Below are 14,189 nucleotides of genomic sequence, written 5' to 3'. Positions count from 1 at the left end.
GTACTACAATTTATGTAGTGTAGTAATCTATAGTATATTACTAGATTATAATTATTGATGCATTACTATCTCACTAGTGTTGTAGCTGGCAGGTAAAGGTAGGACTGATTTTAATTACTTTATTATGAATAGCTAAGCAGCCAACCTTTGATAGTTTGTTGCTCGTATTTTTATAGTGGGGGCAGGTCTGTTCTTTAGGGTAAAAGGATAAAGAGATGAAATGACTTTATATATACTTTTTCAAATATATAAGAGGAGAATAGAGTGAGTGAGCTACTTTCCACCACTTGAAGAAACTTTGTTTAAACTTTTTATTAGTGTTTAATCAAATCGAAACTTAAACTGCAGTTAAGCTGAAAACAGTGCAGGCCCTATAACAAAAGTGAAAATAGACTTCCCTAGTCAAAAGTCTACATCTACATCTTACTTTATAAGTTTGGTAAGAAATCTAACATTCTGTGACCTTCCTCAGAGTTTCTAATTGTGTCTAAGCAGTAATAAGTGTGTAAGTGGCCTCCTGTAGAGATGAATCTTGACTTTTTAATCAGTATCGTCTGAATAAACAGGATTACTTATCTCTGGTCCAGCGTGGCAGAATGGCAGCCATTTCATGTCAGTGACTCTACACGAAGCTCTGACGTGTTCAGGAACTCCACCGACCACAAAATTTACATTTATGACCCTGCTCTGTTTCTGACACACACACATACAAGAAACAAACTTGTGACTCACACGCTTCAGGCGGGAGAACAGAAAACACTCAAACACACTAATAAAAGCACCCAGTTTCTTCTTTTAATTATGGTTAACGGTATGACAAACTATATTATTCTATAATTCACATCTTATTGGCACACCAACAAAATTTACATCCAAAATAATTCACACACAAAATGCAAAAGACTAGCTCACTGTTACAGTTCACACATGCTCCAGAAGAGCTCAAGACGTCGTATTACTCGTGACCTTTTAGATGAATTTGGAGATTCACAGAGTGGCAGTTTTTCATCAGACCTTTCCTAACCCTTTGGGTTGATATCACATCTACACTTCTTCTATTGTGCTTTAAAGTAGAAATACTTGAGAGTGGTGGCTGGGAGCAAGCACAGTCATTATGTACATATTCAAATCACATGGAATAGATAAATAGCACAGCAGCTGCAGGCTTGTCTGTGTGACTAGATATAGGCACATAATGGAAATCGACTTTGCAAAGGTAGACAAGTCCTCAAAACATTTAAGCACACAAAGTATGATTGGCGTAAGGCCTAGAAATTACATAAAAGATGCTAGAATAGGCACGATAAATAATGTTAACGGCAAGGTGTCCATATTTACAGCAAATACTCCTCAGTCACAACATTTCCTGTGTCAAAGAAGGCTTCGTCATGTGCAGCACTGTCGCCCCTGTGGAGCAACAGCAATGAAAAAAGAAAAAAGATGTTAAAACCGAGAAGTGTCACAGAGTTGTGCCAAAAGCAGAGCATGTGTTATGGAAAAGGACAGAGAAATAAATTATCAGCGCTGGTGGAGTTGAGGAGACGGTGTGAAAATAACGATCCAGCGTATCGTGTTGAATTTGGCCCGCGGACAACTGGGACGTCTGGGATGTATTGTACTCTCTCTTTGTATTATTCAGTGAACCTCCACTCAGGACTGGGAGAAATGACATTGAGATGTAAGTTTGGTGTTTCCCCTCTTATGTAAATGATTAAGACGGAGTCAGTGAATGTGTAAACTCACCATCTATATGACCTCCCTGTTGTTCCTGATGGCACAGCACAGAACCATACTGAAGATCATTCCTATGATCTGAAATCAGACACATTTCCAGACCTGTTAAAACATTTAAGCAGCTTCAACGACCCAGTATCATCGTTATTTTGTGTTTGTGAAATCAAGGTCTTGTTCCTTCTCACCATTACTCCTGCCACACCAATCCCAATATATCCAATGATATGAAGCCTCTCGTTGAAGAAGTCTGTTATTGCACTGAGACAGTCCTAAAAACATCATGAAATATTCACATTGTTGATTGATGATAAACGATACACGACTGATCCTTTGTTAAATTGCAGCTGTGCTCTACTGCCACCCTGTGGGTGTATAGTGTCATAGCAGGCACAAGAGTTTACCTGTGTCTCCTCGGGAATGTCTGCACAAAGTGTGCTAGTCGCGTCTGATGCTGAGCCTCCACAACAGTTCAGCTGTAAATGTAAAAAAAATGATACAAATGTGTAATCTATTGCAACAAACTGTATGAATGAGGTGACTGATCTGAAGGTTCACTCACAGTCTGGTGGTAAATGAGTGCGATGGCGGTGCCATTCGAATTGGAGACGTCAGCAGAGATGGAGCTACTGTAGAACTTTTGGACTTCTTCAACAATCTATTTTTGATAAAATAAAACAGTAAATGTGAATTTAAAAGGTATTACAATCTGATTATTAAATCCCTTCACTTGTCATTTCGGTGTTTTACCTGCTCCTTGTTTATGAATCCAAACACACCAGCGGCAATCTCGGCTCCAAAGATTATCAGAAGGCAAACAAAGAACTGCAGAATAGAGAGGAGACTGATTATTATCGTCTTCTATCGATGCAACTTTTTATACAAAAAGAGTTGATATCAGTAATTTATTAATAAGATAGCACTTAATTTTATGGGCCAGTCTGAGATTAAAAGTTCAATCCTGACCCTGGAAAAAGCAGCTGATTGAACAGACTCTTTTGTAAATTTCCTAAAACTTTCCTGGAAAGAAGTACGCAATTTATGCTACTTCACAATGAAAATACAAAAATAGGGATATATGAAATATATTAAAATATGAAAAAAAAAATGTTTTAAACCAAAATAAATATTTATCCATTATTCATTTTTTATTCTAAACCTTATTCTCCATGTTTGTTTAGTTATATGCCTTTCTGGACACAGATTTCACATTTCTCTTACCTGCTGTGCACTGACTAAAATATTCTGGTTACCCTAGCATTTAATTGGAATTAATTATTTGAAAGTATGGCAATGTTTGATTGGTTTGATTTGTTTGGTTTCTCCTATAATTAGTGCCATATGCCAAATTCCATATGAATCAGAGGGATTGTGTCACATTTAGTATAAAACAGCATATCTCATCAAAACACAAAGGCATCACTTCAACCCACCGATGCAAGAAGACACTGAGACTCACGAACAGCCCCAAAACATCCAAAGAACCCTACGATCATCATCAACGCTCCTGCACCAAGAAGGATGTACACAGCTGTGGGAGAGAAAAAGGCAGATAGATTAACAATGCACCAATCGTGTAATGTTCATAATATAGTCATTTATAGCCTTAGCAGACAAATAATCTAATCACATTGTGTTAGTGCTCTGTCACATGACTGCAGTTCACAGCTTCAACTGAGGATGGCAGCATGATCCAACTGCTTCCATGTCTTTGTTGGGAGTTGGAGCAGAATATTTAAAAAGGATTGTTATTGTGTTTGACTACGAGCAGAAAAGTGTAGGTGGAAACTCTTGGTGTGGCCTAAATCTTCTGAATCGCCTCCCACAATTCAGTCTGATTATCAGCCTACTCCTTCAGTTCAGCCGCTTGTGAATTTTAGAGCTTTGAATCTAGATGAAAGAAGTCTGAAACACAAAGAGAAGCTTTGACACAAAGTCGCGCTTTTCTCGCTTGGCCTAAAATAGTACTTCTTTGTCATTTGGTATGATACGAGGGATAAATGAATTCATTTAATCTGTCAGATTAGAACTGGTGTATAAACTGTGTCCTGGTGTAGTGGTCATCGTCTCTAAGTATGCAGGGAAATATTGGAGCTTGTTGAGACAGTCCAGTGACAGTCCACTGCTTAAAATAAATATCTTCAGTGACCATCTGTCTGTCCCCGTCAGCGTGTTAAACAAAACAAGATACTGGGCAAGCTGCAGATAGCTGAATCTCCTCATCTATAGATGTAAAATAAAGCTGAGTCTGTAGGGTTTACTGAGAAGGAAGGCCTACGTGTTACTCTTTTCATACATGATTGTTATGTTATTGTTATTTCTATTTAGACATTGTGCATCTTCGGCTGTAAACCAGTGCAACAGATGCCATCTGTCCAGTAAAAAGCAAAATCAAATTGCCCTGATTGCTGCAGTTCGACTACACCCCCCACCATCCCACCTCCCTACGAGCCTGGATGTCGTCACCTCCCCGATCTGCTCTCTTGCTCCCAGCCCTCACTACTGAGCCCTCTACACTGTAACCATACACCGGACCGGTCCCAGAGGTCCATGCTAAGGGTCTAATCAGTGACATAGACAGCAACCACTGCAGCAATTTAATTAATCCACAAGGGGGGCTTGCAAGCTGTTGTTTTCCTGCTGTTGAACAAAAGGGGAGGTAAAGACAAGATGAACAGATTCCTGGAAGCAACGGATATGCTGCCTCAAAGAAAAGAGTTAGCAATGGAAAGTATAACGGGCCAAGACAGCTTCTGCTGTGTATACAAAGTGTCGACACAGAACTTATCTTGGCTGGCGATGTTTTCCATCACTGACTTAAATATGCACTGTTTTACTGTAGCTGGTGATATCCAGCAGACAGCTACCAACTATACTTTCTCCTTGTTAATGCTGGTAGCAGGTAGCTTGCAGCAATACATACTAGTGAGTGTAAACATCTCTCCGTGTCTGAAGTTTCTCTCTGTCAGTATCTTGGATATGCACATAATGACTGTTTACACACTGGCGCCCTGAGCAACAAAGGTGACAAAATGGAAAATGATTCACCCATAGGGAATGCTGCCACTTTGCCTTGTTATGGTATCATACTCTGTTTAGTCCCCTTGCAGGAGGATGAATGTATGAAGTATGAATGTATGTATGAAGCATCGCTCCACCAGACTGCTTAGGAAGCTCATGCCATGGATTTTGTTGCTAAGGCTCCTCTGTAAGATGATCGATCCTCTGCAGGATCTTTCAGATATTTAGATGCATTGATACCTTTGTACTCTGTAATCTGCTGCAGTCTTTTGCTGGGTAGCAACAACCAGTTCAACACTTCAGACCTTCAGCAACACAAGAAATTACAAATACACCATTAGAAATTAAAGGTACGCATTTAAACTTTTCCTTAAAGGTCCAGCGTCTCAGATTTATTTGCAAAATGTGGTCGTAAATGTAATAAGCTATGCATAACTATGTTTTCATTAGTGTTTAATCACCTGGAAATTAGAATTGTTGAGTTTTTGTTAACCTTTTATATCTACAGATGCCGTAGGTCCTCTTCCATAGAGTCTGCCATGTTTCTACAGTAGCCCAGAATGGACTAAACACTAAACTAAACACTGCAGCCTCTGGATAGGGCTTTTGTATCATCAGTGGAAAGTATCCATTGCAGACTGTCGCCTTTAAATGATTCATTTTATGTTTTGGATTATTTTTTTATTGCTGCCTTTTAATGTTGTAGCTGGACAGGATGGACATTATTCTGCTGGGTGTTATTCTGCACAGCGGTGGTGGTAGTTAGCACTGTCACCTCGATTCGAATCCTCCAGCATAGTTTAGATGATATTTGCATGTCAAATTAAACCAAACTGAAGAAAAATTATCTCACCTACAGCAGTTTAGATAACCCGACAGCTATGAGAACATCAGTGTATTTTACCTCAGTATCTTCAATACCCTTTGCTGTATGACGGCATTAACGTCCACTTTATTTACTCACATTTGCACAAGATACCTGATGAAACATTGCTTCTTCTTTTTTTTTATTTTAAGGATGAACTGCAAGGTGCAATATTATGACTCCTGTCACCTGCCCAACCCACACATGTCCTGAGGGAGGCGGCCAGCTCCGTGAAAGCACAGCAGAGAGCTGATGAAGTGAAGTCACCATTTTAGGTCATGGTCTAAACGGGAGTAACAAGAATAGGCTTCATTCTAATCATCTGCTCCTACGCAGAGCGAGAGAGAGAGAGAGTGAGACAGAGAGAGACAGAGAGAGAGAGAGAGAGAGAGAGAGAGAGGGCCTATTGTATGAGTACTGCAACACTACTACATACTCAAGGATGTAGTAGTGTTGTACTGTATGTTTTAATCACATACTGTCTTCTGGAGCTCTGCAAAGAAACTCATTCAGTATTGATCAAAGGCCACTTGAGTACAAAGTGCTACGATCTTACAAGACATTTAAACGATGAGACGGAGCTGTTCATTAATCAGTAACAGCCTCTGGTTCATTTGTCACTGTTTGAGCATCTCTGATTGATTTTTTTTTATTATTGTTCCAGTGAAAGGAAAAATCAAATCAACATTTGTATACATGAGGAATTCTCTCCGTCACCCATAAATCAAAGCACTACCACTAATGGTGCATTTTTCCTCCCCTCAGCTCAAAGCACCATATGTCACATCAGTGAGGATGGGAACCACTCAGAAAAGTGAGTTTCAGTCATGTGGTGTGGCAGCATTGTTGTCAAGATCACTTCAGTCATGACCGTATTGAGATTGAGACTTTGAGGGGTCGAGACCATGTCAAGAATCCCTTTGGGTGAGGCGGATTTACACACTGCTGTGTGTTTTCTTTTGCAAATGAACTGTTTGTGGTTTAAGTAGCCAAATCTCTATTACAGATGATTTGGCTGACACCTTCTTCTCACACAATCACTTTTTTGGAATGAGTGTGAAGGCGGGTGGGGAGGGGTGACGGTTGCAAACAGAAACAAAAATTTCAAATTAGAAATGAGTTATTGCATTTGAAGCAGGAAGTCTTACATCCAATCCACAGTAATGATCTCAACAAAACCTTTTGGTGATATCCCCACAGTTTTTGGTCATAAAATAAAATAACATATTTAAAAAAGAGTAAAAATGTGTAATGTGATCTTCAAAAAAAAAACAATCTTGAGTACTGCAAGACTGCAGTGTAGAGAGGAAGCGATGAAACATCACAGTGCACTGAGGATAAAATGTGCTGCTTAAGAGTTCATTACAGCTCAGTAACACCTGCGGCCCCTGAAAGTTAGACTGCCGGCTGGGAGTCCCCTGGGAAGTTCGAGGGTTTGTTAAATTATTATTATAGTGCACCATAAAACCTGATGTCATCAGGCGTAAAATCTGGTTCTTCCCTGTGTAATCTGAAGAAGACATGTCAACAAAAATGATGTCTTTAAGCAGCTTTTACTGTCACTTCTTGTTACATCATCATGTCATCAAAATGATTTGAGAAGTAATTAATCAGCAACATAGCATTTGATATGTCAAATATAAATCAAATTTAAGTTGCTTTGCCGCTCATAAAATCCACAAGTGACTTATCCTGAATCAAGATAATCCTCCTTTTGTTATCTTGCACCATATTTTATGATGTGTGGGTGTAAAGTAAGATGTGAGAAGAGGCTGTACGTACCTATGAAGAATGTGTCAGGGGCACCATCTCCTGTCAGTAGCTTCACTGTTTCTGGGTCAAACCTGAGCCAAAGTCCCACAGCCAGCACCAGCAGGCCCGACAACTGAGGAGTGATAAATCATAAATATTCATCTCATAATTACACATTTCTGCAGAATAACAGAGCACATTTTTTAAAACCTCCTCGAAATGCAGTCACTGTTTTTAGGATTTGAATCGTGATGTCTTTGGTGTAAAACTTTCAATCAGTTCACAGTGAAACATTGAGGCCCATCATGTGCTCTTTTCTCTTCTGTTGATTAAGATTCTGCAGGTGGCGCTCTCGTCTTTGTCTCATCGGTAAAGTGGCTCTTGATGCTCACTGGCTGTTTTTTCTTTTTCTTTTTCTGTTTATTCTAAACAAGCTCCTGCCAGAAATGTTAATGCACCTCAAAGAAAAGTATTTTTTAGACTCTCAAACTGAGCGCCTCCCTGCACATAATTAAAGGGACACATATTTTTCTCCTTAAATTAAAATTCCATGTAATAAACCTGTTTGTAGTGTTCATATGTTGAGGTATAGGGTAGCTGAAAAACAAAATATCAGGTTTTATGTCCCTAATGGGGTTGTCACAACAATAAAGAGGATATCATTGCTCCCTGGACAAGCATGACCAGAAATAAACTAATCGATCGACCAGGTGTCACCCTGAGAAAGTGAATCCTTCTGACCTTCTATCTACATCTAACTGGTATTATTTGGTTTAAACTGCCAATATTATATTGTGTATTGATGCATATTGATAAAGCAAAATTAGAAAAATTAGAAATTCAGTTTTACAACAGGAAATCCAGACAGGTTGAAAACTAAATTACAGTCTTTGATTGCAAAAAGAAAGACCTGAACATTTTCTACCAGCGTCTCATATAGACCATTAAAATACATTATTTAAATGGTAGTATCACAGCATTAATGGTCCATCACCCATGGTGTATTTCAGCCACAGGCTGTGCCAGCCTCACAGTGCCTTGGTGATGTAACTCACACCGCCATTGGCAGCTTTTTTGGCTCTGCACCCCAAAATGACAGCGTACTGTACGCCCCTTTTGGCTCCGACCACAACAGCTCTGCTTTCTCAGTCCTGAAACTCTCAAACAAAGGAGCCGCTGTCTGTTCGGGTGACACAAGTGATGGTCTTACGGAGCACAGATGAGTCAATTCAGCTGTTTAAATCCATATATACTGTATCATTCAGCAGTAAAAACATCCGATGATGACAAGTGCAAGAGTCTGTTTTCAGACATCAGCTTTGGCTTCAGAAAACTGTGACTATTTTTAGACTTTTTATTAACCAAAAAATATAAAACAACAAAATCATGTATGCAGATCCTGCAAGTAACAGGAAGCAAAGCATGACTTTGGCACTGATGTTGTTCTGTAATGTGGTTCTCTGGACCCCCAGTAGGCTGCAGAACAAATCTGCAGTTGTGAGATGAATAAAAGGGCATTAAAGCTGGATTTTCATTTATTTATTTTTTGTTGTCATTTAACATATTTGGTGTTCTTAAATTATTAAAATAAAACTGAAAAGGAATAATCTTTCTTTCACTCTTTAGTTGAACAGTAAGTCCACAACCCGCGTTGAAGGATCACAAGGAGTAGCTTTGTTTTACAAGCCAAAACTTTTTTGTGTATATCCATTCCCACCATCTTTACAACTAATAAGGAGACCTAACATAATAATATTAAATGATAACTGCACAGAAAAATCGAAAGCGACTACACAGCAGCCGGAGCCACAGGTAACCTTATCTGAGCAGATCTAATGCAGTATAAAAAATCAAAACAAAACTCCATGATATGCCCAAAACAGATTAACCCTGTCTGCGAGGAAACACCCTACACACACACTCCCAGAGAGCTGCAGCGGGAAAGTCACAGCACAATGCCAAAAATCATGAACAAGTGGGTGTGTTGGAAAAGTAACAACACCCTGCAGCTCTGATGTTTATGCTGCAGGACGGACCACAGAACATTAATGACTATATAAATCATTTGAGTGCTAAAAGAGATAAGTGGCTTACAGGCTCTAAAGTAATTTCCTCCTTAATTATTAAAGCATTTCATAGATAGAAGAGGCTAAAAGAGCTGTAATGAGCTGTATAATGAATTTAAATGGAAAGAAGGTGACTGATAACATTACGCAGGATTGGTTTAAGAGTCAGAGAGGAGTTGGCACCGAGCAGGTGGAGAGAAGCAATCTAAACTCCCCAGATCTCCAACGTATAATGAAACCAGGTTAATTAAAATCCATATCTAACAATATTAATATCCATGCTGTTATCCTGCAGTGTATGTAAACACTACATTAAGGCGGGTTTTCTACATGCAAACAGAGCTTAATAAGCATTTCAATTAAACAAGCCAAGACAGAAAATAAACACGAGCAGTCTGTTCAAAAACAGCAATAACGTTGTTTCCATGCAAACCGTTAGACTTACCCAGAAGATGAAGTTGAAAACGAAAAGCAGATATTTCACGCATTTCATCCCACCCTGCACTTTGCTCATGATGCCACCTGATTTGTCGATATCTCCGATCTAAGCGCTGTTTATGTGTGTCAAACCCTCGCTTCTTACAGTTGTGCATCAACCATGTAATGATGAAAGGACCTGCACCGCGATTAACGTTACATCCAAACATGCGCACAAGCCGCGCAGGCTGGCTGCCTCCACGCTGCCTCTTGCACCGCCCATCCGCGGCGTGTGCACGTTCGCTGAGGTGCTCAAAGGTGGGCTTCAGGGACGATCTGTGGGGACCCATGGGAGTCTCCAGGATGTCTGCCAACAACATAATCAGCTCATTTGAGTGTGTGATATCACTGCTTAGGCGATCACGTTGGTAACAAAGAGAATCGTTTGGTAAATGATATCTTAAAAGATAAAATTCTCCAAATAGGAGTCACTTTTTGCACAATAATCCTCATTTGTAAACCAAATTATATAACAATCCTTGTGGGTGGGATGTGAAACTGGTGCAGAAAGCTGCCATCTGTTTGCAGTACTATTTTAGACTAAATATAGTGAATTCAAACTGTAGAGGAAACCACTAACACAATTTTAATACAGCTTCACCTCCTTGACTTCCACATGAGAGGTTTATCACCTCAGTCACAGAGACACTTTTAAACCTGTATGTCGCCCTACACTGTGCCTCTGGTATCTGTGTTTATTATAGAAATACAGGAACTTGTGGACAGTATGCAACTAAAACCCTGTGACCTGAGATAAAGTCACTGATTGGCACAGTTTTAAGATGTTTTACCAAAAACTGACCTGAAATCCTGAAGTCATAACTACCTATAATACTCTCCCACAAGCCCAGAAGATTCTTACAAGGCACAATAAAAGTCTGCAAATGTTTTAATTATTTGAAGTCTTAACAGTTTAATAATATTGTAATTTTAGTTTGAAAGGTTTCTTAACCTTGACAGAACATGACTGACATGTAAAGGAGACAAAGCCGAATCCTACAGAGGCATTAGTCAGTTGGCCCACCAACTATTGGATTTGGAGTTTTTACAGTTGTGGTTTAAATTTTAGCTCAAAACACTGCTGTAAAGTACAGCCACATGGAGTTCTACCATATAAAAAATATACAAAGGAAAAACATACACATAAACTCTCTGTGCAGGAAAAAAATGTGCATTGTACATCCTTATACGCAGGTACATGGAGTATTATTTTTCATTCTGCATTGGGTATACCAACTTTTGAATCTCCTCTGATGTGCATCATTCAGTCATGTTGTGAAAGATGGGAAGGTCTGAGAGAGTTGTCCAATTTTCATGAGTAGATGGAGTAAAAAATAAGGAACTTCAAAATGCAAAATTATGTAGCTATCTCAGACCAACGCAGCTGTCTGTGGTCAAGTATTTATTGCACATTCTGCACCTGTTCTGTGGTTTATTTTATTATGTTCATTAATCCCTGAAGTCAATAAGCAGAAATTATGTGACAATATTCAAATACTACCGGTCCATTTCCGAATGAGCTGAATATCTGTGAGAAGTCTTACATGTCATTTATCCTATCCTTCGCATAAATTAATAACAAAATATACAGTAACTAATTTGTGTTCTCAAAATATGCACAGAAACTATAATTAAATTGGAAATGGTGAACTTGTTTTGGCTCTTTTGGATCATTTGACTGCCATTACTGTTGCAAGTCACAATGAAAAGCTATACTTCCTTGTATAAGTGTGTGTACAAATTGTACTTAGTATCCTATATGAAGACAGTTATTTGTTTGCATGCACAGTAGTGTTGCTTTTCACTGAATATAAGACAATTCCTGTGAATGAAGACCACATATGGAGCGTCAGCAAAGCTCTTCTGTGCGTTCTCTGCAGGCCGGAGGGGGGTCAGCTCGGGTTCACCCGCTCTGACAGTCGAGCTTCTCATGTTTGTGCTGCTGCCTTTGTTTGCTGCACTGATGTGGGAGGGAAACAGCGACCCCCTGTTTGTCTGCCAGAGTATCTGTGAGGATCAGTCCGGGTGGATCATGAGACACATCACATCACTGCCTACCTCCTCTGTTTATCAGATGACATCTATAGCAAGAGTCAGCAAAATATACAAGGATCCATTGAAGAGATAGATAGACAGATGGATAGATAGATAGATAGATAGATAGATAGATAGATAGATAGATAGATAGATAGATAGATAGATAGATAGATAGATAGATAGATAGATAGATAGATAAGATTACAAATGATTAATAGTTGCCATGTAACTCTAAATAAGTTCACTGAACTGCATCAATATTAATCTAATATCACTTTGGTCATCCAATCCTGTCATGAATTCAGAGCGGTAATTGTGACAGTGGTAGTACAACCAAACTGAAACTATATCCTCAGGGTTTAATGGAGTCAAAATCCCATTATCCCTCCATAGCTGCCCCATCCTCACCCGTCTCACCCTCCTCTGCTGTGCTTGATATGTAAATCCGATGCAATAATGTAACCTGATCTCCATATGGTGCAACTATGAGTCATCCTCATGATCTAGGACACGTCAGAGGTGAAGAAACAGACAATCTGGTGAAACCAAAATAATTTTTTGAATATGAAGACAGTCGATTAATTATAAATAATTGACCCTTTAAATAAAAATATATATATATATATATATATATTTATACATATATTTTTTTTAATAATTGCATGGAAACCAGAGAAAGGACCACAGACACACTGAAGTATTATGGGACTGAATATTCAGTCAGATCTTTGTCTCTATCTAGTGGACAGACTGAGAAGTTGTCTGTTGTTTGGTACTCTTACAAAGGAAGGTGCTTTATTGTAAACTCTCGGCACTTATGCTGGTATTAACTTCACTTTACCCAAAGCTTAATACCAAATTATTCTTATTCTTAGCATCACCATTCTTATATATTTATTGAAATAGTTATTATTATGTCCGGTTCTGCGCAGTATCTTCGACGTTCCTAGGACTGCACTCTTCTGGACTGAGGCTTCAGATGTTGTTCCTGGGATTTGTTGAAGCCACTCTCCCAGTTTGGGGGTTACTGCCCCAAGTGCCCCCACTACCACGGGAACCACACTACCCTTGAGGTTCCACATCCGTTCCAGCTGCTCTTTCAATCCTTGATGCTTCTCAGGTTTCTCATGTTCCTTCTTCCTGATGAGATATATATATATATCTATATCTCTACTATATAGTTCCAGGTCTAGCTTTTTCTGGAGCTTTTAATCACATCCCCAGGTCTTCCAAGAGCTAATGTTATTTTGTCTATATCCAAAGTCAAGAATCAAGCTAATTTATTTATTGTTGTTGCATTAATCACATTAGGCTATATGTCCCAAAATAAGCTCTGCTTGTGCTTGTTGCTGTTGTTGTTGTTCTTCTTCTTCTTCTCATTATTATCATTATTATTATAATTTGTATTACTGAATCTTTTGATGACATAATGTTCACATAAAATAAAAATAAGATGACATAAGACTGTTTTAAGGTGGTTGTGTTTAATGTCTTTGCCTGAGTGTATATGTCTTTACTTCCAAGCTGCGTTTGCGTGCATTTACTTCATGTCAAGTACAAAACAGATCAAAAAACGAGGCAGTGCTGTTTTTTCCCCGAGTAGATATCATGGGTGTATCCGTGAACTCAACACGACGCATGCGCAGTAGACAGTCATTGACTGGCATCAGTTTACGCCCTTCACGTTGCCACATCACGTTTCTCGGTGACAGCGTAGGGAATTATTCATTTTCTCAGCTTTCTAACTCAGCCCATGACCGTAAGTATTCATATACCGTGTTAACACCTGCCTCAGTGCTAATCATTGGTGCTGATACATGTTTTATGTGAAGACATTGGACGTGTTCCTCCGTCTGACCTCTAGATGGCGCTGCTGCGTTTAAAGTCGAGGCAGAGCTCCTTGGAGGTAAACAAGCAGCAGCAGTAAACTAAACAAGCTCAAGTTCAACTATTGAGAATAATTTGGGCTAGCCTACACAACTCACATTCAATAAACATGTAAAGGAGATTTCAATAACAGTAAGGACCAACCTTAATTGGCCCTACATACCCACTCAGGAAGTTATTTATGCACTCTATGATTTTCTCTCATTTTTCATATTGTATGACAGTATGGCCCCAAGCACCATCTACAATGACACACCTCACATCCTTATGCAACCAGACTGAAAATAATGGACAAAAAGCCTGCCCGGCGGCATCACTGTCTCAGACTAAAACATACAATCTGTGTAGCTTTG

At 39.1% G+C, this 14,189-nt stretch overlaps 1 protein-coding gene across 2 annotated transcripts; it reads right to left on the bottom strand.

The window, feature by feature from the left end:
* Nucleotides 1-773: 773 nt before the first annotated feature.
* tspan2a (tetraspanin 2a) lies at nucleotides 774-10,125 on the bottom strand. 2 transcript variants are annotated; one of them, XM_010730101.3, is made up of 9 exons: nucleotides 9,881-10,125; nucleotides 7,400-7,502; nucleotides 3,165-3,262; nucleotides 2,482-2,556; nucleotides 2,294-2,389; nucleotides 2,136-2,207; nucleotides 1,920-2,003; nucleotides 1,744-1,812; nucleotides 774-1,407 (listed from the first exon to the last, which is right to left on the bottom strand). In XM_010730101.3, the coding sequence occupies exons 1-8, from the start codon at nucleotides 9,947-9,949 to the stop codon at nucleotides 1,747-1,749; spliced, it is 663 nt and encodes a 220-aa protein (XP_010728403.3). In that variant the 5' UTR covers nucleotides 9,950-10,125; the 3' UTR covers nucleotides 774-1,407; nucleotides 1,744-1,746. The 2 variants fall into 2 exon arrangements, with proteins under 2 accessions (XP_010728403.3, XP_010728404.3); XM_010730102.3 differs by having other exon boundaries at nucleotides 774-1,656; nucleotides 9,881-10,124.
* Between the last annotated feature and the right edge of the window lie 4,064 nt (nucleotides 10,126-14,189).

Source organism: Larimichthys crocea, chromosome VI (genome assembly GCF_000972845.2).
Source record: "Larimichthys crocea isolate SSNF chromosome VI, L_crocea_2.0, whole genome shotgun sequence".
Taxonomy (NCBI): Eukaryota; Metazoa; Chordata; class Actinopteri; family Sciaenidae; genus Larimichthys; species Larimichthys crocea.
Note: the sequence above shows the minus strand (reverse complement) of the source record. Positions and strands in the feature narration are given on the sequence as shown.